The 27,742-nt window shown below is 42.7% G+C and overlaps 1 protein-coding gene and 1 pseudogene across 1 annotated transcript; both read right to left on the bottom strand.

The window, feature by feature from the left end:
• Window positions 1–4,100: 4,100 nt before the first annotated feature.
• LOC132422191 (large ribosomal subunit protein uL22-like) lies at window positions 4,101–4,626 on the bottom strand (annotated as a pseudogene).
• Window positions 4,627–22,621: 17,995 nt separating this feature from the next.
• Window positions 22,622–26,084, bottom strand: GCNT4 (glucosaminyl (N-acetyl) transferase 4). The gene is made up of 2 exons (XM_060007008.1): window positions 26,013–26,084; window positions 22,622–23,987 (listed from the first exon to the last, which is right to left on the bottom strand). The coding sequence occupies exon 2, from the start codon at window positions 23,984–23,986 to the stop codon at window positions 22,622–22,624; it is 1,365 nt and encodes a 454-aa protein (XP_059862991.1). The 5' UTR covers window position 23,987; window positions 26,013–26,084.
• Window positions 26,085–27,742: the final 1,658 nt, after the last annotated feature.

The raw sequence follows: 27,742 nt of genomic DNA, 5'->3' as shown, positions 1-27,742 counted from the left end.
TTCTTTTTATGGCTGAGTAATATTCCATTGTATATATGTGCCACATCTTCTTTATCCATTCACCCGATGATGGGCACTTAGGTTGTTTCCATCTCTGGGCTATTGTAAATAGAGCTGCAATGAACATTTTGGTACATGACTCTTTTTGAATTATGGTTTTCTCAGGGTATATGCCCAGTAGTGGGATTGCTGGGTCATATGGTAGTTCTATTTGTAGTTTTAAAAAGGTATTTCTGATAGATGTAAAATTCTAGGTTGAACTTTTCTTTCTTTCGGTGTGGCTTGTGCAGTTTCTAATGAGAAGTCTGCTTTAAATTTTATCTTCGTTCTGTGTGTACAGTTTGCTTTTCTCCTCTGGTTGCTTTGAAGATTCTCTCTTTTTTATTGATTTTTGGCAATTTGATTGATTTTCTTTGTTTCTTTTACTTAGATTTCATTGAGATTCTTGGATCAGTGTGTTTATAGTTTTAATCAAATCTGAAACTTTTTTGACTATTCTTTCCTCAAATATTTCTCTTGTAACCCCTTCCCCCATTGCATGTATGTTAGCTTGATATTGTCCCATGGTTCACTGAGGCTCTGTTCAATGTTTTCTTTTTTTTCCACTCTGTGTTTCAATTTGGGTAGTTTCTATTGTTACATCCTCAAGTTCACTGATCTTTTCTTCTGCAGTATCTAATCAGTTAATCCCAACCAGTATATTTTTTATTTCAGATATTTTTCATCTCTAAAAAACTCCCATTGATCTTTATATACCTTTCATTTCTCTTCCCATCAGATCCAGATTTTCTGTTATATCCTTGAGCATATGGGACGTATTTATAACAGCTGTTTTAATGTACTTGCTGCTCATTCCATCACGTCTATCATTTCTTAGTCTGTTTTTAGTAACTGATTTTTCTTCTAGTTAAGGGCCCCATTTTCCTGCTCCTTCATATGGCTGGTCATTTTTGACAGGATGCCAAAACATTGTGAATTTTATGTCACCAAGTGCTGGTTTTATTTTCTTTCAAAGCATGTTGAACTTTTTATGGTAGGCAGTTTAAGTTACTTGTGGATTAGTTTGATCCCTTTGAAATTTGTTTTTTCGTTCTTTTAAGGGAGTTCTAGAGTAACCATTATCCTAAAGCCAATTTAGCCCCACTTTTAAGTCAAGGTCCTTTTGGGATCTCTACGGAATGCTCCGGGTAGGTAGGTATGCAATGAGACCTCTCCACTCTGGTGGGTACTTGAAAGGATTTCAGCCCTGTGAGATCTGAGATTTATGTCATAGCTCTATTTCAATTATTCTTTGCCATTGTTGTCCAGTGGAATTTCACCATATGCGTAAGCAGATTGGTGCTCAGTCTATCAAGAGAGACCCTATGCAGATTTCTGGATGGCCGTGTAATTCCTACCTTTTAAGTACTCTGCCCTGAAAATTTTAGCCACCTTGACCTCTCCAGACTCCAGTCTCTGTTTAGGTTTCTCCTTCCTGTCCCACAGTCTGGGCATTGTCTCCAGGCAGAAAACCAAGATGGTAGTGAGGTTTACCCCACTTGTTCCCCTTTCCACAGGGATCACAGTTCTGTGCTGCCTGTTGTCCAATGTCTGGAAGTAGTTTTTTCCTATTTTTTTTTCCAGTTTTCTAATTGTTTTGGTGGAAAAGTACTTCTGGATCATCTTCCTTTATTATCAAAAGGTAAGAACAAGTAGTTGCCTCACTCTTAAGTTTGAGTTTCCAGCAATGCATTACCAGATTGAGGGAACATCCACTATGAAACAGAGACTAAAATAAAGGGAGAAAAGGAACCAAAGAAAGCACACAATGCAGGGAACAGAAGAAAATGTTAAAAAATTTATAATTAAAACCCTCAAAGGGATCTGAGAAGATACTCCATTGCTGAAACCACAGAATGCCATAAAAATTTTTTTTAATTTAGAGAATAAGGTTTTTATTATTTTTATTTTTAAAAGGAGTTGATTTCTTTTATTTTATTTATTTATTTATTTTTGGCCGCATTGGGTCTTCGATGCTGTGCGCACGCTTTCTCTAGTTGCGGCAAGCGGGGGCTGCTATTCGTTGCGTGGGCTCTAGGTGTGTGGGCTTCAGTCATTGTGCCACATGGGCTTAGTAGTTGTGGCTTGCAGGCTCTAGAGCGCAGGCTCAGTAGCTGTGGCGCATGGGCTTAGTTGCTCTGCTGCACATGGGATCTTCCCAGACCAGGGCTCAAACCCGTGTCCCCTGCATTGGCAGGTGGATTCTTAACCACTGTGCCACCAGGGAAGCCCGAGAATAAGGTTTTTAGAATTAAAAACATGCTAGCAGAAATAAGACTATCACTAGAAGGTGACAAGTATTGTATCAAAAATACAATAGAGGAAATGTTTCAGACAGCTGAACAAAATGACAAGGAGATAGAAATGTAAGAGACAAAACTGTTACGAGACTGATCAAGAGAGCCCAAATTGTCAATCAAGAGGACCTCCAGAAAAAGAATCAAAAAAAAAAAAAAAGGACAGGATATCATGAAAAAGGAAAAGAAAATTTCCCAAACTGAGGCGTATGGACCTCTAGATTTAAAAGGACCACTAACTGCCCAGTTCAATGAATTAAAAAATGATCCACACCAACATAAATTGTGATAAAATTTCAGGACACCTGAGCAAAAGAGAAGCCCTCAAAAGCATACAAAAGATCAGGAATTAGAATGGCACAGAGAGACAGGAAGTTAGAGGACAATGGGCAAATGCCTACAGCTTCTGAGAGGACAGGATTGTCACCTGGAATTTCATACCCTGATAAACTACCAGTCACATGTGAGAGTATAATGAAGACTTTTTCAAACAGGCAAGGCAATGAAAATTTTATCTTCTATTCATTCTTTCTCAGGAAGCAACAGAAAGATGTGCTCCATCAACTCAGAGTGAAAAGACACAGGGTCTAGAAAATGAGAAACTCAAACAGGAGACTGTAGGAACCCCCAAACAATGCTGAACGGAAGCTACAGGGTTGCAGTTGTACAGAAGCCGAGAGATCAGTCAGTGCAGGTCACAGAGTAGGACAACTCCAAAGGATTGTTTAAAAAAAGGTGGGGGACCCATTATTTACTTGATATGACTGTCCTGCAAAGAGCATGATTTAGCGTGTTATTTAGAATTATGAAGGCAAATATGAAAAAATACAATGAGAAGATTTGAAAACTGTTCTTCTGGATAGTGGGAATTGGAGATCAGGAGGACCTCGGGGAGGTGACTATTATTTTTGTTTTAATCCTGTATTTCTATTTGATTTTTAAAATTGTATTCATGTAATTACTTCAATACAGCCAAAAAAAAAAAAAAAAAAAAAAGTAAAAGGTAAGAGGCCTAGAAATTGAAGTTCACAAATACCAAAGCTACTCCTGGCTCAAATTCTTCCCTGATATGCTAAGGGATGTGAGTGTGATTGCTGTGTGAGGTCAGAGCGTGGGCGTGGGGCTCGGATGCCGAGGGGTCACCTCAGGTCCAGAGCACAGTCTTCCAGCCCTGCAGGTCTGGACCTAATATAAAGGGATGCTAGACCCCCTGAAAACTTGCATACCATGTGAATTTATGAGAGACTGTGGCAGAAGCCCAGTTTAGTAGTCTATAGTGAGAAATACAATTGTCCAGGATGTTTGGAAATCCGTGTAGCAAGTCTGCACATCCTCTTTCTTTAATAGAGAAACATACTCCAGAAGCCCAATTACATTCAGAACGTTGCTTGATAAAGAGGGACTCAAAGTGAAGGGCGTTACACAGTCCTCAGAAATATTTCAGTAAGATCACGATAGCCTGGTAAGTCACGCTGCTCCTTTAATAGCTACCAAAGATCAGCGAACTGTTTCTGTAAAGGGCCAGATATTCAATGTTTTCAGCTTTGCAGACCATCTCTGCTGCAAACAGTTAATGCGACGGTTACAGAGGAACCACAGATGGCAAGTAAACAACAGCGTGGCTGTGGCCCAACTTTATCTGGGTCCATGCAGACGAGAACTTGGTTAGCCCCGCCTGTTAGACCTCTGTCCCCTGACAGTCTGAGAGACTTACAAATTCTTTTTCTTTTTTTTACTTTTATTTGCATTTATTTTTTGTGACATTTATTCCCGGGCCATAAGGTTTTATTTCTTCAGTTTCTTCTGGGATATCTTTTTCTTCTGGGCAACCTCTTCTTTGGGTTTAGTAACAACCTGCTCTTTTTCAGTAAGGATCATCTCAATGTGGCAGGGAGAGCTCATGTATGGGTTAATCCGACCACGAGCTCTGGAAGTCCTGAGCCACATCTTGGGGGCTTTATTCACCTGGATGAGCTCAATGACCAGAGAATCTACATCTAAGCCCTTAAGTTCAGCATTACTCTCTGCATTTCTGAGCATGTGCAGTAAAAATTCAGCACTCTTTTTGGGCCACTGACCCGTACGTCCAGCCCCACTGTTTGGCCTGGGCACACCTACCAACCCCACCATTGTAACGACGGAATGGCACACGTTGCCTCTTTAAAGTGACGTCCTTCAGATACTTGGTGGTTTTTCAAATATGCATACCCTTAATGGCCTGGGCAGTTTCACGAGTGTTCTTAAAGTGAACATGGAGATTTGAACCTCTTGACTTGCATGATTTTGTGGGGTTTTCCATTTTTAGAGGTAACCTCAGGCTGCTTACCGGAAAAAGGAGACTTACAAATTCTTATTCTCTGATTCTCCTTTCTTTAACTTTCTTCATGTCAATAATCTCATAATGTCTTTAACCTCTGAGACTAGAGAAAAATTGATCTAGTTTTAGTTCTAAATGATAGCCTCTGGGTTAGGTAAAGGAAACATCTTAAGGTCAGTAGTGGATCAGCCTCCACATCAGCTTGCATCAAAGTTATTTGGGGGACGTTTTTCACAGAGGCAATGGGGCATACCAGTGAGAATGTAAGTTCTCCTGTCTTTCAGAGAGCAGAAATTCCTTCCTTCCTCTCTTCCCTCCACCTCCCCTCCCTTGTTTTAAGCCTCTATAGTTTTGGTCAGTATTGCTAGACTTTTCTTTACCTACATGGTATACAGATCTTTTTGAGATACATCATTATAAGCACCGTGTGATAAGCAGCTTTCCTCTGAAATGTGCTCATTGGGAGAAAAGGCTGCCAGTATCAAGTGTGAACCAGTGTTGAGCTGAGTTGTACAACTGGTGAGCTGCGTTCACAGTCATTTAGGCTCCTTCTGGAGGGAAAGCACACGGCACACACTGAAGGGTGTCTGGGCCAACCCTTGCTAAGATGCTTCCTAGACCCTGCTTCAACCTCATGGGGGGGCATGACGCTATTCCTAAATGATAAAGGAAAGTATTTTCCTTAATCCCTAGGAGTTACAGAGCCCATAACCCAATGCCAGGCAGATTTTCAGAGGAATGGCGGAGGGCCTGATAATTCCGGAATGGTAATTGCTCACTTGTCCTAACCCCCAGTATTAATTCCACTAACCAGCTTGCTTGGGGTTTTATCCTGCGATTCCCCAGGATATGTTTTTGAACCACTTACTCCCTTTTAGAAATTCATGTCTTATTGATCCAGAGCACTGGCTTCTCACGGATCTCCGGGCCCAACGAGAGTTATAAAGTTGAAGGAGATTTCGGCCATTAATGTACTCATTAACAGGCCAGCTGCTCTGGAAAAATAAAATTTCATCATTTAGGAAATATTTTACACCCTCTGTGTGCCAGGCACTGTTCTAAGTGGTAGGAACTTCGCTGTTAACAAAACAAAAATCTGTGCCTCGCTCTAGGAAAACTTAAGTTCTGTGTGGTGCAGAGTGAGGGAACACACAAACGAGTCAGGTGGTGATGAGAGCTAGTAACAAAAATAAAGTAGGACAAAAGGATAGACATCTAGGGACTTCCCTGGTGGTCCAGTGGTTAAGAATCCACCTTCCAATGCAGGGGACACAGGTTTGATCCCTGGTCAGGGGATCTTGGAACTTTTCTGTTCCAAGTCCAAGGGATTAATGGATGCCAAATAGACAAATACAGAATCTGAGAACTAAGATCCCACATAACCATGCACTACAACTAGAGAGAAGCCTGCAGTGAAGAGCCCGTGCGCCCTAACGAAGGCCCAGCGCACCACAAAAAAAAAACTAAAAAAAGGAGGGGGGTGGACTTCCCTGGTGGCGCAGTGGTTAAGAATCCACCTGCCAATGCAGGGGACACAGGTTGGAGCCCTGGTCCGGAAAGATCCCACATGCTGCGGAGCAACTAAGCCCGTGCACCACAATTGCTGAGCCTGTGTGCCACAACTACTGAAGCCCTAGAGCCTGTGCTCCACAACACAGAGAAGCCACTGCAATGAGAAGCCCATGCACTGCAACAAAGAGTAGCCCCCGCTCACCACAACTGGAGATAGCCCGTGTGCAGCAATGAAGACCCAACACAGTCAAAAATAAATAAATAAATAAATTAAAAAGACAAAAAACACAAAGCAAAACAAAAAAAAGGATAGACAGCTAGTTAGGCTAGATAGGCATGCTAGTTAGATGCGTGCTCAGGGAAGCCTTGCTTGGATGTCGTGATGTCTGAGCAGAGACTTCAATGCAGTGAGAGAGGAGCCATGTGGACACAGGGGAAGAGGGCTCCCGGGCAGAGGAAACAACGACTGTAAAAGGCCCCAAGGGCTGATCAGTCTCAGTTGTACCCACCATGGATTTCAATTTATGTAGGTGACCAAGTGATGACGTGGAAATGCTAATGCCATTGAAAGAAAAATGTATTGCTTACAGTTCCTGGGGGGATGGTGCGTGCCACGCCACACAGGGCCACACCGGGAGGAACCGGGTTCGGTCACAAGGCAGAAGTGGAGTGAGGGGAAAGCCTCCCTGCCACAGCCTTGAATGGGGTTTCCACAGCAAAGGCAGAGGAATCAGCAGAGGCGTGGCTAGTCTGAGTCATGTAGGCGGGCTCTGGCTATAGAGGTGGGCACTGGCCCTGAGGTGATTTAGGGCAAGGAAAACATCGGCTTGGTGTGTGAGAGGTAGACAAGGAAGTGGTTCAGAGCGTGGGCTCCAGATCACAGCGAAGGGTAAGCAACTTTGAGCTTTGGTGCTGTGCTTAACGGATGCCAGATACACAAATACAGAATCCGAGAAAACACAGAACATTATCATGTAGGGTCTTGCAGATCATGTTAAAATTCCTACCGTGGGGAAGATGGATGCATCTGGGAGAGTCAGGAGTCCTTCCAATCACCAGTGACCTGTGTGAGAGTGACAAAGGTGAGCACCAACTGCTTATACTCAGTTTTTAAGATGCTTACTACCTCCTGACTTATCTTAGGCTCTATCCCTACACTCATTTGTACAGCTGCTTACAAGTTTTAGCTGACCATTCTTGGTATTATTTAGCACATTTTGCTTTTTCTTTCTGGCTTTTTTTTTTTTTTTTCTGTTCCAAGTCCTATTTTTCTTTCTGTTCCAAGAAAAGTAACAGCAGAATTTGTACCCATGCACTTTCTAGAACAAGACGGATGATGGCAAAGATGCCAGGGAGAGCCCATGCTGTATGATTTGCCATTAAGCTTTCATTTCATGGAAGAATGTATCATGAGATTCACACTCACATACAAGGACAATTTAAGGTTCATTTGTGAACTTACAGATGCTTCTTAAAAAAATTAAAGATGTCTCTCAAAGCCTGGCTGTCTGACCAGCTTTGTCTTTTGTTCATTTGTTTCCACCACAATTAAAAACCACAGCAATTATTCAAATGCAAAGAACCGTAACGGCAAGAACTGAGGTTTGAGCCTTGGAAAATGAACACTTTGCTTCCCACTTGCTGCATGCTGGCTTATTTCATCTGCTGAGAGCAAAAAGGCTAAATAAATAATGTCTTCCTAGAGCTGCCTCAGTTCAGATGACAAAGAAGCGTCAGTTGTAGATTCAGTCACAGAAAGCTCAGAATTTGATTCATTTGGCAGGTATCGGTTGGGCATTTACTGTGTGCCTGGTACACACAGAGGACGTAGTGTTGAATGAAACAAACATGGTCCCTGGCCTCATGGAACTTAGGTCTAGTGGGGGAGACATTTAAAAAGGAAAAACAGGACTTCCCTTGTGGCGCAGTGGTTAAGAATCTGCCTGCCAATGCAGGGGACACGGGTTCAAGCCCTGGTCCCAGAAGATCCCACATGCCGCGGAGCAACAAAGCCCGTGTGCCACAACTACTGAGCCTGCGCTCTAGAGCCTGCAAGCCAGAACTACTAAGCCCACGTGCCACAATTACTGAAGCCCGTGCACCTAGAGCCCGTGCACCACAACGAAGAGCAGCCCCTGCTTGCCACAACTAGAGAAAGCCTGCGCACAGCAATGAAGACCCAATGCAGCCAAAAATCAAAAAAAAGGAAAAACACCTAACGACATTTACAACTATAAATTGTGATATGTGCCAGAAAGGAAAAGTAAAGAGGGGAATGTAATTTAGACTTGGAGGAGGTATCTCAGGAGGCCTCTTTGAAGAAATGTTACTTGATCAGGCCCTTAAAAGATGAACAGGAATTTCCAGTTATCTATTACTGTGTGATAGACCATCCCAAACTCAGTGACTTAGAATCCCATTTTATTATGCTCAGAAGTTCTATAGGTCAGGATTTCAAACAAGGCATGGTGATTGTGGCTTATGTCTGCTCTACAATGTGTAGGGTCTGAGCCAGGAAAATGTGAGGGTCTGGCAGTAACTCAAACAACCGGGGGCTGGAATCATCTCTAGGCCACCTCATGCACATGGCTGGGGCTGTATTGGGCTGAATAGTGGTTCCCAAAGAGATATGTCAAGTCCTAATCCCCAGTACCTGTGAATTTGGCCTTATTTGAAAAAAGGGTCTTTGAAGATGTAATCACAGTTAAGGATCTTGAAATGCTATCATCCTGGGTTTAGGGTGGGCCCTAAAGCCAATAACTGTTGTCCTTTAAGAGAAAGGAGAGAATTGAGAAGAGGAGAAACATGGGGGAAAGTGATGTGAAGGTGGAGGCAGAGATTGGGCTGATGTGTCAACAAGCCAGGGAACAGCAAGGATTGTCAGATACCACCAGAAATTAGGGGAGAGGAATGGAACAGATTCTCTTAGAGACTCAGAGCACGGCAACACCTGCCGACACCTTGATTTCAGATTTCTGGCAGATTTCAGAACTGCAAGGGAGTGGATTTCTGTTGTTTTAAGCCCCCAGGTTGCTAGTAATTCATTATGGCAGCCACAGGAAACTAGTATGGTACCTAGGCTGGGATGACTCAAAGGATGAAGCAGCTACATGTGGGCCTCTTTATGTGGCTTTGGCTTCTCATAGGATGGTGAGTAGGTTCTGTGATGGAGCTTCCTGAAAGCAAGTGTCCTAGGACCATGACCTTAAAGAGACCAGGGCAGAAGCTGCAAGGTTTCTTCTTACCTAGCCTCAGAGGTCACATTAAAATGACTTCTGTTGGGCTTCCCTGGTGGCACAGTGGTTGAGAGTCTGCCTGCTGATGCAGGGGACACAGGTTCGAGCCCTGGTCTGAGAAGATCCCACATGCCGCGGAGCAACTGGGCCCGTGAGCCGCAACTACTGAGCCTGCGCGTCTGGAGCCTGTGCTCCGCAACAAGAGAGGCTGCGATAGTGAGAGGCCCGCGCACCGCGATGAAGAGTGGCCCCCGCTTGCCACAACTAGAGAAAGCCCTCGCACAGAAATGAAGACCCAACACAGCAAAAATAAATAAATAAATTACTAAACTCCTACCCCCAACATCTAAAAACAACAACAACAACAAATCACTTCTGTCATATAGTCACAAGCCCAACCAAATTCAAAGAGAGGGGATATAGACCCCATCTCTCAGTTAGAGGTGTGTCAAAGAATCAGCGACCACGTTCTAAAACCACCTCAACGAGTAAGTTATGTGTCCCGGGGAGCAGAGGGGTCGAGACCTGTACTGTCCATCCTGGCAGCTGCTAGTCACGTGTAGCTGTTTAAAACATAAATTAATCTAAAATTAAGTAAAATTAGCAATTTATATTCTCAGACATACCAGCCACATTTCAAGTGTTCAGTACTTGTGGCTAGTGGCTATCATATCGGACAACACAGATAAGAACATTTCCATCATGCAGGAGGTGCTATTGGACAGCCCTGCCCTAGACTGAGGGAAGAGCATGGGTCAAGGCTCTGAGCTGGAAAATAAATTAGCTTATAGGCAAAATAGAAAAAAAGTTGGCTGTAAGGGCTAGGTCTGATGCTGTGTGCCCACTGCACGTGTAGCTCATAATACGTCCTCACAAGGTATGTATGTTATGAAGGAACACAGGCATAACGCTGCAGTATACCCTGTGCCAGGCCAGAGAAGAGTGGTATGAGATTGGACAAGTAGACAGGGGTCAGATCACACCGGGGCCTTTCTGACCATTTAAAGGAGTCTAGGGCTTCCCTGGTGGCGCAGTGGTTGAGAGTCCGCCTGCCGATGCAGGGGACGCAGGTTCGTGTCCCGGTCCGGGAAGATCCCATATGCCGCGGAGCGGCTGGACCAGTGAGCCACGGCCGCTGAGCCTGCGCGTCCGGAGCCTGTGCTCCGCAACGGGAGAGGCCACAACAGTGAGAGGCCCGCATACCGCAAATAAATAAATAAAGGAGTCTATATTTTATTCTAAGTGAAATAGAACTTGCCCAATATATTGCTTTGTACTTTGAATATTTATGAGAGGCCTAAAAAGAAGCAGATTTATTGTGGTTAGTTGGTATATTTGTTAGTAAAACGTTCTGCTACAAGAGACAGAAATCCAAAAGTCACAAAGGCTTCAGCAAATTAGAAATCTATTTTTCTCTTAGTTTACTTAAATGTTGGCTGCTGTCGTTACGGGAGCTGCTCCAGGTATTTGCTCACAACCCCCCAACCCTCACCTTTAGCAGGAGTGTCCTTGCTCAAAACCTGCCAACTCCCACCTTGGGCAGGAGTTAACATAAATCTTCAAGTTAAAGGGCCCAGAGATAAGAAGGAAGCTACAGACAAAAAACCAGGTGGAAGATGACCACGAATCTGACCTCTAACAGACCCTGAGTCTCATTACACCTTGATTTTACTACATTAGCATATTAAATGGCATACCTACCAGCGACCATGACTGGACGTTAAGGACCGAAAAAGGGTAAAAAGGTGGTGGCAACCCATTCCCTTGGAAGAAGCCTTTCCCGGTAAACTAATTCATATGCTTCGCCATCATTAGCCTCCCTCCTCCTCCCTTTACTCTTTAAAATTAAATCCCTCTCACCAGCGGGGTGAGAAGTTGATCTGAACTTAGTTCCCGTTTCTCCATTCTTTGGTCACTGAATAAAGCTTGTGCCGTGTTGATCTCAGCTTCTGTCATTATTTGGCTGCTCGAACACGAAAGGAAAAAGAACTCTTCTCTGCCAAGGCAGAGAGCCTCAGCTCTCGGGCTAGGGCCTGAGCAGGGACCATAAGACTTAACTCGGTAACACTATGATGACTCTACAGTCATCAGGAACCCAGGCTATCGGTTGAGGCTTCCACCTCATTGTCTAAGATGTCTACTTTGATCCAGCTATTATATCTGCTTTCCAGCCAGTAGGCAAGAGAAAAGGGGAGATGGAGAGCCGCTGCCCCTCATATCCAGGGCGAGCTCACAGCCAGATCCTTAATTACCTTTGCGAAACCCTTTTTTCCAAATGAGGTCATAGTCACAGTTACGGGGGTGAGGGCTTAGACACCTGCTTGAAGTAAGGACACTACACCCCACTGGCTAGTACTCTGTCATAAGACCACATCTACCTTGCAAGAGAGGCTGGGAAATATAATCTTTATTCTGGGGAGCATGTGCTCAGCTAAAAAGGAGAGTTCTATTACTATGGAAGAAGCAGAGGTAAGATGTAAGGGGCAGCAACTATCAATCTCTGGCATCATTGTGAAACAGAAGGGAAGGGGGCAGGGCACAACCTTTAAAAGAACCACATAGCCATTGAGGATATGACAAAGACTGATTAGAACAAACTAGGTCCAAGATGGTGGAAGATTCGACTTCTAGTAGACCTGAAGCCTCATTATACACTTGTTTAATATGTTAGCATGCTAAATGACAGCTCTGAGGCTTATCATAAAAGGCCAAAAATTGGGCAGTGGCCCAATTTCTGGAAATCCCCATCCTTTACCCAAAATAGTTGGAATAATCCTCCCACTCACTAGCCTATGAAATTACCGAGTCCATAAAAACTAACCACACATCTCTCTCTAAATAAGTCCACTTCTTACCTATCACTTTATCTCTCACTGAATTCTTTCTGGGATGAGACATAAAGAACCTGAGCTTCATCAAGTCCTGAGACCAGGTGTGTGATATCAATTAAAAGACCGCGGGTTCGGGCTTCCCTCGTGGCGCAGTGGTTGAGAGTCCGCCTGCCGATGCGGGGGACGTGGGTTTGTGCCCCGGTCCGGGAAGATCCTACATGCCGCGGAGCGGCTGGGCCCGTAAGCCATGGCCGCTGAGCCTGCGCGTCCGGAGCCTGTGCTCCGCAACGGGAGAGGCCACGTTGTGCGATTTCAGTTGTCTGCACATATGCATTTCCCACTAGAACACGAGCTCCTGGAGGAGAGGGAGCCAGTTTTATCCTCAATCCCCAGCATGTAGCATCTAATAACCCCATCATTGATTGTGTGTTAGTTACCTACTTGCTCAATTTTAAGGTTGTTTACTAATTCCAACATCTTTTTCACAAAGATTTATTTCCTAGAAGCCACACCTTCTTTTCCCCTCTACTTGCTGGAAGTATAAGGGGACTTTTCTCTAGTCTTCACTCTGAGAATCTGATGCAGCTTCAGGAAATAAACAAAAGAGTAGAGGTCCCCTAGAAGTACCCCCATTCCCACCCCCACCCTTGGAATTTTTAACTTTCAAGCTAGTCCACCCTGAGCCTCCGGCAATTTGTCACTTACATTGAAGTGTCCCCACTGGTATTGGCTCCCGCTGTGGACTTGTGCTCCTGGTGGGTTGTGATTCTCTGTTTTTTCTTGTCTCTCCAATTTTCAGGGTGATGGTTGCCTTGTGACCTCAGTTTGCTGAGGGATGTAGGAAGAGTTGTTGATTTTCAGTTTGCTCAGCTTTTTTCTTTTTGAGATGAGGATTTGGGAAGTGGAAGGATTGGTAGGAGGAAAATAAAAGAGAGAGAAAACGCAAGTGACAGCAAGGAGAGGCAGGAAGCACAAGGAAGGAAGATGCTTACAAGCCAGGAGCCCCACCTTCCTGTGACCACCTCACTTCCTCCATCTGGCCAGGGATTCATGCAACTGACCACCCGATTCCTGCTGCTGCTTCAGCCTCCAAAGTAGTATTTTTCAACGCTGACTGTTCATTAGAATCAGCTGGGGAGCTTTTATAACTCCCTGCACCTACCTCTCCCCTAATTAGAAGCACCTTAGGTGGCTGTAATGTGCAATTGGTTTTGAGAACCAGTGATCTAGATTCTTGCTACTCAAAGGGTGGTCCACGGACCAGCAGCATTGGCACCACCTGTTAGCTTGTTAGAAAGGCAGCATCTTGGGACCTACCCTAGACCTACCGAATCAGAAGTTGCATTTTAACAAGATCCATGTGGGATTTATATGCATGTTTGAGAAGAAATGACGAGGTGATTCTCCTACACCTGTGCTTCTGGTTGTCCTCATGAAGCAGCCAGCTCCCTGGGAAGTGCTACGTGAACTAGGCATCCTGCTGATCGTATCATAGCAGTGGAGAAGTCCAAAGCTGCCTGCTGTGATTCCCCAAGGCTAATATATTTGAAACGGAGAGAATTAGATCGCCCAGCAGCAGGAGGGGCTTGGGCCCTTTAGTCTGAAACACCAACGCTGGGTTCATTAACTTCTGGGCCCACCAGAGTCAAATCGTTCTAATTGAATATGTTATAGTTGAAGAGTTGGGGTTAGCTTGGAGGCTGGGGTTGGAAGCAGGCAAAAGGGACTGAGCAGAAAAGTAAATAAAGCAGGAGGCCAAGAGGAATGACCACTGGGTCCAGGTGAGGGAAGGAAGACTAGAGGTCATCAGTTTCGCGGGGGAGGAGCACGGCAGTGAGGCTCGTGGACTCAAACAGGAATGCCTGGGAGTGGATGACTAGAGAGGGGAAATGCAAGAGATCGGTCCCAAATCCCTACTCTACCTGAGCCACATGGATGTAGTCCTTCAAGCGTTTACTTCGTAAGCTCTTGTCGCCTTCTTCCCTACAGGATCTCAGTACTTTGTGGAATAAAATAATAATAGGCATGTGCCTGGCACTTTACTGCTCACAAGGACTGGAGTATAGAGTACAGGCAGGGTGCAGGGGCTAAGAGCTTAGACTTTGGAGCCACATGGCCTGAATTCCAACCTCAGCTCTGCTACTTACTAGCTGATGATATTGGGCAAGTCAGCTGACCTCCTTGGGGGTACTTCCTCATCTACAAAATAAGGGTGATAATGGCAACCAGCCTTATAAGGGTAAATGAGAATGGATGTGAAGCAAACAGAACATGTACACACACATATATGGTATATTATTTAATGTGATATATGTGTATATTAAATAATATAAACAAGGAGTTGGGACCTAATTCTTCTGACTTCTTCTGTTTGAGGATTGCCCACCATTTGGTGTCACCTCTCTAGGTTCCTTCAAGAGTGCTAAATGAGAGAACACTCAAAAAGTTATTTTAACCAAATCACTGTGCAGACCTTGTTTGGATCCTGATTTAAGCAAACGGTGGATACAAATATTTGATACAACTGGGAAATTTTGAAAATGGACTTGGTGTTAGATATTAAGGAATTATTCTTAATTTTGTTAGGTATGATAATGGCGTGGAGGTTATGTCAAAAAAAAGATCCTTAGCAGTTAGATTACGTTCATATCGAAGTATTAGATCAAGCCATCTCACATTGCCAATATTTGACCATATAGCTTAAATATGGACAAAACAGGCGTTTGTCTGACACCTTACTTTTTACCAGGACCAGTGCATAAAGCACAGGGGCTAAGTGAAATAATATAACGTCTGGGATTTTCTTTTGAAATATTTCTAAGGAAAAAACGGTGGAGAGATAGACAGATGAAACAAGATTGTCAAAATGTGAATAATTGTGAGGCTGGGTGATGGACTGTGGGAATTCATTATGCCAGACTGTCTACTTTCGTGTTTGTTTGCAACTTTCCATAATAAAATTATTTTAAAGTTTTGTTTGATGGTTTCTTTTTTGTTGTTGTTTGTTTGACGGTTTTTGACTGTGTATTAGTATTTTTGACTACAATGGAAAGAAACCCAATTTAACCTTGCTTAAACAAAAGAAGGGATTTGACTGGGCTGGGATTTAACTGACCGGAGGGCAGCATAGAGCTGGTCTCAGGGAAGGCTGGATTCACTGCCTTGAATACCTTCTCTTTGTCCTTCTCTATTTCTTCTCTGTTGCTTCTGGCACATTCACTTCGTTGGCTGGTACAAACTTGGCCAGGTGTGGGGTGGAGAACTGCCCTTGAGGTATATCCTTGGGTTTTGTGATCAGAGAGGAACAAGAGGTTCTTATCCCTGGGTAGTAATTTGAAAAGTCCCAGGAGCCCCGATTGGCTTAGTTTAGGTCATGTGCCCACTCAGACCACTCACTGTGGCTGTGAGGGACTATAATTGGCCCACCCTGGGTCACCTGACCACCTCTGTAGCCAGGAGGGCTGTTTTCTGAAGACTTGGGAGGGATGGGTGGTGGGACAAGGGCTGAGCAGACAGAAACAGTAGCTACCTTTCTAAGTTTCTGGTTATTTGCACTAGTTTTTAGATTACAATCATCCTTTGATCACAGATCATGTCTTTTTCCTTTCCAGTGTCTGTCTCTCCCACCCCCAGTTTTTATTTTAAGGTTTGTGGAGCTGGTTGCAAGGCTTGTTGAAAAAAAATCAGCAGTTTCCATCTCTTCCCCCGTTTCCCTTCCTCGGAGGAGACTAGTTTCAGTTCTCTGAACTGGTTCTTTGGCTTTACTTGCACGTTTCTGAATGACATCCTTATACTCCTACACTTGATGTTTCAGTCTTAGGCATTACCTATTGATCACCACCATGGGAGATGGTTTTGATATCTTTCACACACACCCACACTCCCCACCCCATGTGTTCACACTTTTGATCTCCCCAAGTTCCCAATAAATTATATCAGCATCGTGTTGATTAGATCAACATTTAAATAGTACATGATTAACATCATATGATTATGACTAGGAAAACAGTACCTCCAGTTAAGCCACAGCTGTACCACTCATTTTTCTCCTTTGAGTTCATAATTTTTTCCCACAGACATTTATTCAGTCCTTAATTCTTGATGGTCTAATTTGCTTCTAAATAAATACACTCAGATTTACGAGGTATTCATTATATTCATCATCCTGAAGAAATCTCTAAAGCTTTCTGACCTACTCCGGTCTGAACTGGTTGCCATTTCCATTGGTACCCACCTTTCATCCTAGGATGTCCCTTCACCATCACCCTAGGGATCCCTTTCACCTCTTTGCATATTGGATTCCATATTTCCTGCACAAGTGGTCTTCTCAACAACAGTGAGTGAAACTACCTGTAAAACTGGATTAATAATAACCCTGAATAAAAAAATAATTAGTAGCCATTAAGACAAAATTAAATAATGGGTGAATGATTGCAATGTCCTAGAAAAACATCATTTAAGCTAGGGATCATGTTCTGCTGTTAGTAATAGAGAAGTGAGGTAACAGTAGCTTAAGGTACATGTCAGTTTTTTTCTCCCATAAAAAAAGACTGGAGGTAGGTAGTTTGGGGTGGTTCAAGTGGCATATTTTTATTCTATCCTTGCCTTATAACTTACACCCTCATGGCTTTAAAATGGCTGCTGAAACTCCAGCTATTACAAACACATTCCAGGGAGTATGAAAAAGTAAGGGAGGTGGGGGAAAGGCAAGCTAGGTAACCCACCTTTCAAGTGTGTTTTCAGCTTCCCTGTACAATGACTTCTGCTTTTTCTCATTTGCCACCATTAGTTGAAAGTGACTGCATATTTAAGTTCATTTGAAGATCAAAAGAGAGGAACTATGGTTCAGGCATCCAAAATGGAGCTGGATGGCCATTTTGGATGTGGTTTCAGACACTTTCCTACATCACTGAGAATTTGAATCTTCTCTGAATTATATCAAACGGAAGGACACCACCAGCCATTTTTAAAACAATATCTGCTAGCTGCAGACTTGTAGCTTCAAAGTTCTCTCCCTCTTTGCAACTGTGTAATCATTTCAGATCTCAACCAACTCTTGCTTAACAAACACTCTTACTTTTTGCCAGCTTCAATTCTAATTCATGACAATTTATCTAACCTTGTGGGGTTTTGCCTTTTTAAGCCTCCCCCATTTTGTAGTCCCAGGGAACATAATTCAAGTGCTTCTTGAAACTGTCTCCCTGGCTGCAGTCTTAACAACTCCCCAGTAAATGCCTACTTATTTCAGTCAGGTCTCCTTTTCTGAAATTTTAGTTAACAAAAGGAAGGCTGGGAATTAACAGTTGGTCATATTGTTGCTCAGAATTAAACCACAGAAGCCAGGGAGAATGGATCCTAGAAGGAACTAGCAGCCTTTAGATCCTTCCTGGAATGGAGCAGTCATCAGAATTTAAACTTCGAGAATAATACTGTTCTGAAAGAGCTCTTTATTAACCATACATTAAACACCTTCTTTGATCTGTTAGAGGACTGGCTGCATCCTTGCTTTAGGCAAAGGTCTTTGCTTACCTTTGAGAATCAGACTAGCCATTCATCAGAATAAATAAATACAATGTATTTCACATAGGTTGAGGCTGTAGTTGATAGACACCAACCGACTGTCCTATACAATTCCTTGAGAGGGAGATTTGCAACATATATAAAAACCAATAAATTTTGAAAAATCCATTCTCTTCAGGATTGTCATTCCTCGCTCAGAAATAAGGAAGTGATTCAAGGAAAGAAAAAGATTTATGTATAAAGCTGTTCACAGCTCCATTATTTATGACAGAAAGATAAAAGGAGTTTACAATCCAAATGTCCTACAATAAAGGAAGGACTGAGTAAATTATGGTATGACCATTAGATAGCCATAAAGGTCATGCAGCAACATGGGAAAGTGATTGAAAATATACTGGTAGTGGGAAGAAACAAAAAATGGATATGGGTACGGATAAGATTAGAAGGGCATTCAGAGAACTATAATGGTTTTGTCAGGATGTTAGAATTATGAATATGAATGATTTCTGTTTAGATTTCCTTTATTGTTCTATAGAAAACAACAGCAATATCAACAACAAAAAAGTAAAATAAATGTACCCAGGTCATTGACCAAGATTTTTCCTCAGATTCTTTCCTATTTGTCCTCTGCATGACTTTGTCCACGATGCTCCCAGGAAGGACAGTGCTACTCTGCGTGAAGGCCATACCTGAGGTCAGGTGAATAGTCTTCCTGTGGCTCTTATGCATCCTCGTGGGTTGACACACTGATCATCTGTCTCTGAAGCACAGCTCAAGCTGTTTATTATGCATCATCATAGAAAATTTTTTCCAAGTAGTAGGAATAAATTTGCAATCATCTCCTTTCCCTTGCCAAGATTTCTTCATAATCGGTTTCATGAAACTAGAAGCCAGTTGTCCTAGTTTAGATGCAGATTTGTAGGCACCGAAGGGAATTAAAAATATATGGAATTGCTAATCTGGGAATCAAGCCTATGGGTCTTCAATGTGATGCTGTATACCTACCCATCCTACCACTGCCACTACCAAAAGCAGTCCAACTTCTTTCATGGGATTACATAGTTGTCCAGTTTGGCAAGACCTAGAATTAACCTTAGGTTAAAGTAGATGTTAATTTTTTTTTATCTGGAAGCTTCCTAAAATGGCCCTACTCCTTGAGATGGACTGTTATTTATGAGTGTGACATGCATACTCCTTGTCAGCTAGGGAGGCTGGGAACTGTTACAGCTTTAGAAGTGTGATAGAAGAAAACTAACTGACCAGGGGGATTTTCAGAGTAGGGGTGGGAGCGCGGGGATCAGCGATGACAAATGCTCCTCTGCTCAGTAGAGCTGGAAAAGATGGTGTTATTCAGGACACAGGGAAACTCATCCAGAATCACTCACCAACCGAGCCTGAGGATACTGGCGGAGCCAGGGTCCTCATGTTCATGGGGCTTTACAACCAAGGCAGGCATTCTGGTGCAGAAAGAGTTGATTTTCCAGGGATTGAGGGATGTGAGATAAAGAGCTCACCCTACTCTATTGAGAATAAACTTCCATAAAGTAATCAAGGAAACAAGAATATTTATCTAGATAGTTAATCTTAGAGGAGAAACCAACTTGAAGGAGAATGAAAACAGAGAAATTCTGAAAGATTCTTTGAGATGTTGCCAAATTAAATTCAAGTTTGTGTGCCTATGTTCTGTGTATAGTGCACACACCGAATTTTTTTACTCTGATGTGAAATTAACTGTGCTCTTCAAATACTGGGCAAGTGTCATCAACGGAAAGAATCTTTGTGGGGAACCAGCACAACCTGAAAAAGGAAGCATCAAAGATTCCAAGGCCTTGGTTTTGGGAGCACATTTTATTGGACAGTACCGGAGAGTTAACATCTAGTAGCAGCATAATACAAAAATGCAAAACCAATCTACTTAAAACTCATACAATGAGAAATATGTCTTTCAAACAAACAAACAAAAAACAAAAAAAAAATTAGGAGATTTAGAGACCAGTTGATAAAAATGTTAACAAAAATCAAAACTCATTCCATCATCAACAACAACAGTTATAGCATAAATGGAGTACATTCACTTTACATTCTCAAAAAAGATTGTCATTTTGTTTTCTCTGCAATATGTCTATATATATATATATATTTATGTATAATATTCACATTCTGGAAGGCAAGAAAAATCTTCAAATTTAATTCCCTAAGTTTAAAACATTACATATATTTCACTTAAAATAACCAAAACATTAAAAATAGCAGCAACACTGGTCTTTAAATATTATTACAGTAGATTATTCACATAATGTAGATACATTTGGGTAGCTCTTTCACTATTAATATTATCTAATATAATTTACAAACTCCAAGGTCCTGGTCTCATTGCCAAATGATAATCTAGATTCAATAAATACTATGCAAAGAATAATTATAAAACACAGACTGCAGAACATTGTCCAGACTAGAGAGAATCATACCAAATTGCTTTAGGGAAGAATCAGGTTTGATGGAGGTTTGAAGACATGCAGGGAATCTGCAGGATTTCCAAGGCAAGAGAGAATGATCTGACAAGCTCCCTGGAATGTCAGGAATTGAATCCTGAGAAATATGTCCATGTGGAGAAGGCACTGCCGCCTCTTCCTGGTGCCATGTTTCATTTGAATATGGCATTAAAGTGATTAACCACTGGAAAATTTCCCAATAAACAAGGGATAGAATCATTTCTCACCAGGAGGCAAGACACCAGACCAGGAGGTCGATATTTATGTTTCATCATTTTCATTTATTCTGACGACCAAAGGCATAGAAAACAAGATTTCGACAGGGCTTTGTGTATTTAAGCCTGGATAGTAGGAAAAGTATTTCTACCCCTACTCCTGATCTAAGCCACTGGACCAATTTGCTAATCTTATTCGTTTAAAAGGAGCCCCAGATGTGGTGACAGGGGTTTCTTAGTACCTGGAATCTGTTATAAAAGTTGCCCCTGCAATTGTGGCTTCTTTTTGTATTGCGAAGGTTTTTTAGAAAAGGTAAATGGTTAAGTGTCACAATGGGGTTAGACCTATGTTTGCCTCATAGTAAGACTGCTCGCTGATATTTCAATAGTTTGTCCTCATTTTCAAACCACTTTATGTATTATCTCAATTGATTCTCACCCAGAAATGTGTGAGGAAGCCAAGGACACATCCAACTGTTCACTTTATAGACCAAGAAAACTGAGGCTCCTGGAATCATAGTGATTAGATTGTCACGGTCACACACATGGACAAACTGGTAATTTGAAAGGGGTAGGGGGAAAAAAGGGAAAACAAACAAGTTCAGGAGAAAAAGAAAGGAACAGAGAAATGGTGCCACTTGGCAGATCGTATCATAAACTTTAAAACAAGCAAAAGGCATTTCACATGTAGAACACAGACATTTGAAAACATTTAAATACTTGTCTTCCAACAGTCTCATACTGGTCTTGATTACTACATCTTTATGTAGTTATTGAGGCTGACATTGAAACATAAGATCATGGAGAATTTCTTACATGAGTTCCATTATTTCCCAGGAGACAGAAAAATATTATAGCCTGTTCTGAGGACACCACTCCTGTCCCATTTCACCTCCAGCACAATAGTTACATGAAAATATATGTATATTTTGACTGATTTTGGTAGTTTTCTAAGGTGTAGTTTTCATAAAATATCATTAGTGATTATTCTTGCTATGTCCTTAGGAAAATTAGCTTTTTCTCTCTTGGATTGAAGCTGAGAAGACTGCAACGAACTTAGAGCTTTTATAAGTTTACGTTTGGACTCCACTTGACAGTTGCCAGAGAAGTAAGTACATTATTTTAATGACTAATAGTTAATTTAGTAAGCTGTCATATTTCACACAACCTTTTCAAGAAAATTTAGTGATTCTTAGCTTGACAGTTCCACAAAACAAAATTATACTATTCCATTGTAAAAAAAACTTACATATAATGATAATCTATGAACAGAAAGACTTAGGTTCAATGTTCTGGAGAGTGACACTTTGAACTGTTAATCAGTTTTTAACTTTAATCAGTAAATGTATTAAAGAAACAGCTGAATTACAAAGGAGGTCATTCATGACACCATTGCGTAACATGATGGAAAAGTCACCCAAATCCCTTTGTTCCTCCTCAGGCACCACCCGTCCCAATCGTCCGACTTAACTTCACCCCCTCCCTAACATCCATACACTGGAAATGCCCCCCCAACAGAGTCACCCAACCCTGAATTGAATAAGCGAGGTACCATAAGGTAAGTTATGCTTTTGGCAAGCAGGAAATTGGACAATTCTTTTAGTTCTTCTGAGGTAGTAGAGTCTCTCCTTCTAATATTCTAATGGTTAAGAAAAGTCTAGGGAGCTGAATTAAGAGGCAAGTGGAATGTTGGTCACTGTACGTCAACACTGCTCTGAAACTGGTGGTTATTATGGTTATATAATTACCGCACACTCCACAGCTTCTTCAGTGGGACCCTGTTAGGTGGACAACTTAAGATATTAAGGTTGCTGTGTGATTGGGGTAAGCCACAGCTCCTTGAGGGCACTGTATAACTCATCACAACTTGGATGCAATTCCTACATGTTTCTAAAAAAAGTGCCTGGCATATAGCAGGAACTCAATAGATATCAGATTACTGACTGTTGAAAATCTCCCATTTAGCTCAGTGAGATTACAAGCAAAAACATACAAAAAAACACCCAACCAACCACAGACTAATTGTCACTAAAGGCCAGGTCACTTTCCCTTGTGTGTGGAACTGTAGACACCTTTCAGACTATGAGAAGGTTAAACGCAAATGGTACTGGCCATGGTATAGCATGCAATTCCATATTAACCTTATTTCCATCATGACTTTATCATAATGTGGTTGTGGCTGTTTTAGCCATAAATAACTTTTCTGAAGATAAAGTGATCCACTCTCTCTGCTGTTCTTCAAGCTTTTCCGCCAAGCATTGAATCAAGACAGGGTCCACCTTAGAATCAAATTTATTAGCAAACCAATGTCCGTCTTTCATAAGCCACCTTAGTTCTGCTGCTCCATAGATACACACACTTCGGAGGTGAGAGCCAGTACAACTGGGATAGAAAAGGCCTTCTAGATAGTTCCATTTGACCAGGCGGGTCTTACTCTGTAGGTCAGACACATCCTGGGCTGTCCTAGGAATCTCCCCGGGGATTCCTGGTACCCGAATTAAGGTAGCCCAAAAGTGCTCATCGGGCGAGTATGTATCTTTAGACCAGGCAAAAAAGTCTTTAACGAGGGAGCTGTTGAGAACATATTTAACAAATGCTCGACTTACAACAAAATAAGCACTGCCAACAAATATCTCGATGTCATGAGGGGGGGCTTCCTTGGAGACGTTTGTCCTCACTGGTAGTTTCACATATTCATAAGGCACCTGTCTGAGTTCATGGTGATAAGTGAATCTTTCCATCTTAGTGTTAGGGGGTTTCACTGTCTCTAACATATTTGATCCATTGAGTTTCTTCAACTCTGACACTAATTCAAAGTTTGATTTCAAAGGAAAATCCTGCCCGCACAGGTTGATAACATATTTCCACTGAACTGAAGACTTCAGAAGGTCTGACAAGCAATTTAAATCAGCCTGGAGTCTGGAAATGTGCGCATATTGCACAACCTCTAATTTGGAAGCAATGAAAATATTAGAGAAGCACTTAGCTAAATTGTTCATGGCAACTTTGAAGGTATCAGATGATTTACGGTCATAATGGATGCAGTAAATATTGTGCTGGTTGTATATAGCATGGATTAGCCTTTCAACCATAATTGCATCTTTGTGAACAACCAAAGAATAGGCTATTGGGAAGCTTTTCTCCTCCCTTGAAACAAGCTTTTCGTGGTAGCTCCGTAGGGCCTGATAAATGTCACAATCACTGGTCATTGCCACAACATCATCATCATCCAAGTCGATGATGGTTCTTCTTCTTATTTCCAGACTCTTGCCGATTTCCAAAGGCTCCTGTTCATAGACACCTGAACAGTTAATCTCATACCCGATTTCATTCTTAACATGGGTGTATCTGTTCTTTACAAAAGGCGAGGTACTTAGCGAGTACTCAACCAAGTAAATGCCTCTTTCAGGGAAGAGGAGGCGTTTCACGTTTAGAAGCTTCAACAAGGAGAACAGCCATAGGGTTAGAAACAGGATGAAAACTTTCTGCTTTAGGTGGTATTTAAAACAACATTTGAATGTCTTCATTCTGTAAGAGAACAAAGGAATACTTCCATTGAAATAGGAAGAGAAAATTAGTTCAGTTCAACCAACACCCACTGGGTGCCTACCACACACCAGGCGGAATGCTGGGCCCAAAGATGATTAAAACAAGATTCTTGTCCTTAAAAGAATCCAGAAACAAGGAAATGGAAATAGGTACAATGGTTGTATTTTGTCGTAGTCTGTGTTAACTATACCTAATTTTGAGAGATGTTGGTTACCAAATAGAATGAAAAATAATGTTAACTCCTAAAATATAGGTACTAAGTATCTTAATTGACTGTATTTGTGCTTAGCATATTTGGGGAGGGATTGCTCTGGTTTGGGCAGAGGCCTAGAGAATTGGATGTTGTCAAGAGGTCATTAGAAATGCAAATGACCCACCTGAGGCTAACAGGAATATCCATCTTGATTCTACCTTCAGATCCTGATGAGATCTAGATCTGATGTCAAATGGGGAAAGCCCAGTAAATCACTGCTATAAACTGAATGTTTGCATCCCCCGCCCCAAAGTTTAAGTTGAAACTTAATTGCCAATGTGATTGTATTCGGAGGTGGGGCTTTTGGGGAAATTTTTAGGTCATGAGGGTGAAGTCCGCATAAATAGGATTGGTGCCCTTACAAAAGAGACCCCAGGATGCTCCCTTGCCCCTTCCGCCATGTGAGGACACGGTGCGAAGCTTGTTGTCTATGAACTGGGAAGCAAGCTTTCGTCAGGCACAGCAACTGCTGGAGCCTTGATGTTGGACTTTCCAGCCACTAGAACGGTGAGAAATACATTTCTGTTGTCGATAAGCCTCCCAGTCTGTGGTATCTTATCATAGCTGCCTGCGCGGACTAAGACACCCACCTTCAGAAATAAGAGCAGTGGGCAGACCCCCAAAGGAGCTATAGTAAGTATTAGACACTAAAATTTTATATAGATTATACAAATTTGGTAAACTTGCACATTTCACTTATTTATTTTGTTAGGCCCCATTTCCTCACAGGGATTAGAAATTTAGCCCTTAAGATGAAAAGAACCTGACGCATTGAGAGAAGGTGGGGGCCAGGGGTCAGTTTGGCAGAATCTGTCAGTTTTACGAACCCATCCAGAAGAGCTCATGTGTGCGCAAAGAAGGTGTGTAATGAGAAGCTTCCCTGAAGTTAAGGCTAAAGACTGAAAAGCACTAAAATGCCCTACGGGGCATTGATTAATTGCACCCTCACCCGGTGAAAAAGCCTGAGAAGAATCTGCACATATCCCTGTGGAACAGTCCCCACTGTAGACTGTGAAACGGAAATAACAAACAGTGTAGAGCGAGCTCACATATGTGTTCAAAAAGACTATATACACCCAGAAGCCTAGACACAAAGAGCACACGTTGCCAAACTTTTTCTTTCTCTGTCACAACTACTCACCTCTGCTGCTGTAGTGGGAAAGCAGCCATAGACTGTGTGCAAATGACTGGGTGTGGCTGGGCTCCAATAAAACTTTATTTACAAAAACAGACAGCTGGCTGGATCTGGCCCACAGGCCAATACTTCCAGAAGGACTAAGGATCTGGAGCCTGGGAAGGAGGGGGATTTACTTATCACTGAATAGCCTTTTGGACTATTAGAATGTTGAAAATGATTATATTACTTTAACAGATAAAAATGGGCTACCCAACAGAAGGGCATTACATGTGCTTATTTGGGGAGCAGCAGGAAATGGGGAAATCCAGGGAGTATTACCCAGAGGCTCGAGGACAGGAGGGCTGACCAAGCTCCTAGACCTGCTTCCAGGAGGTTCAGTTACTGAGAACTGGGGAGGTCTGAGGAGCCCACATACAATTTCCCTACACATCTCAATAAATCTTAAACGAGGACATAATCATTGTACCCAATTTCCTTAGAAGAGGTAGCAAGGCATTTGAACCTGATTTACTTTTGTAGTTTTCTTTTATACAGATTGATTGAAAAAGCTCTCCTAGGAATGCCATACTCTCATTCACCCTCACTTGAATTACCCTCCTTTAAAGACCCATACCTTATTTATCAACGCTGAACTGTTCCGTAGAATCTGGGTCCTCCCCACCACACCTCAGTCTCTCCTCTGTGGGTTTCTCCGGGGTCCTATTCTTAGCTTACTGCTCTTCTCACAAACACTCTTCCTTGCTTTCGGGATTTCCATGTATACCTTCCATGTATATACATTGCCAACACCTTTATCTTCAGGACCTACGTCTTGCCCAAGCTTCTGACGTGAACATCCAATTGCTTGATAGACATCTCCACTAGATAGCCCACGGGCACTCAACATCAATGAGTCCACAGCCAAACAGGACACCTTCACCTCTCCTGTGTTTTCTGTCTCAGTTTATCCACTCAATGACCCAAGTTCGAAACTCGAAAGCCACCCGACTCTTCCATTTCCTGTACACCCACAGGATCATCTCACAAATACGCCTCAAATTCATCCCTTCTTCTCCTTCTCCATTACCAGGTCCAGACAACATCTTTGCTGACCAGCATCACACTTACATAAAAGGGCAAAGGTTTCAGTGCCTGCGGATAACCTGATGACATCTCCCCAGACTGGGCCCCTTTCAGGATATGATAAAAGCTCATTCTCAGCAAAAGGCTTGCACCTCCACCCCTTGTTCCTTCTAACTTGGGGAAAGGAATGCTTTCAGTCAAAGGCAATTCTGGCATGGTGAGTAGGTGAAGGGGCTTCACTTGGACTTAGGACGGGGCAGAATAGGGAGGGCTGCTTGTTTGCCCTGATGTTAAAGGCTGTCCTGGAGACAGACAAGCTCTTCCGCTTAAAGATATCTGGCATGGGAAGAAAGTCAGAAAGCAAGGCCTCTGGGCTGTCCCAATTCCCTCCTCTTTCTACCTTTAGAATTAATTCTTGTCCCTGGCTGGCGAAGCTCAGACACAGGGCCCAGAGCTAGCTCTCCCAGGACTCCTCACAGCGTGCCTGCCGCCTCTCCTTCCCCGGTGCCCTGCGACCCTCCCTCTCTGGGCAGGCAGCCATGGCCTCCTGGCTCAACTCAGACTGTCCACGCACTAGTTGGAGTCGGGAAGTGTGTGCTCCAAGCCTTCTCAGGAGGGGCAGGGAAGCGCGGGTGCAGGAGGTTAGAGATCACAGTTCTCAACCTTAGCTTTTCTCAGGACACAACCTCTGCATGATACCCACAGCCCCTCCCAGCACAGACGCTGTTGACATACATACAATGTTGTAGAATGAATGCCTGCATGCTTCTATGTAATGTTCTTTGTTAATTTAATAATATCATTATTATTAATGCAGAGTCACTCAATAAAGAGTTGTTGGAACTCCCCTGGTGGTCCAGTGGTTAAGACTTCGCCTTCCAATACAGGGGGTGCGGGTTCAATCCCTAGGATCCCTGGTCGGGAAGCTAAGACCCCACATTCCTCACGGCCAAAAAGCCACAGCATAAAACAGAAGCAATATTGTAACACATTCAATAAAGACTTTTAAAAAGGTCCACATCGAAAAAATCTTAAAAAAAAAAAAAAAAGTTGTTACTTGGGGTATTCTTCTACCAGGGGCCAGGGGTGGAGGGATGGGGATGATTTCCAGAGGCGTGACCCAGGTCTGACTGGAGCTGGCTGGGCTAAGACTGGCAATTACGCGGCCACGTCTTTTCTAAAGCGGAAACCAGGGCAGCGAGGTCACCTTCTACAAACACCCCACCCACTCTTTCCCCCTTAAAAGCTCATGGGCAGAGAGCAGGCAGGCGTTTTGCTGCC

This window comes from Delphinus delphis, chromosome 3 (genome assembly GCF_949987515.2).
Source record: "Delphinus delphis chromosome 3, mDelDel1.2, whole genome shotgun sequence".
Lineage (NCBI taxonomy): Eukaryota > Metazoa > Chordata > Mammalia > Artiodactyla > Delphinidae > Delphinus > Delphinus delphis.
Note: the sequence above shows the minus strand (reverse complement) of the source record. Positions and strands in the feature narration are given on the sequence as shown.

Excerpts from the sequence above, each read along its gene's own strand:
- GCNT4 (XM_060007008.1), bottom strand. The coding sequence starts at position 23,986 with ATGAAGACATTCAAATGTTGTTTTAAATACCACCTAAAGCAGAAAGTT.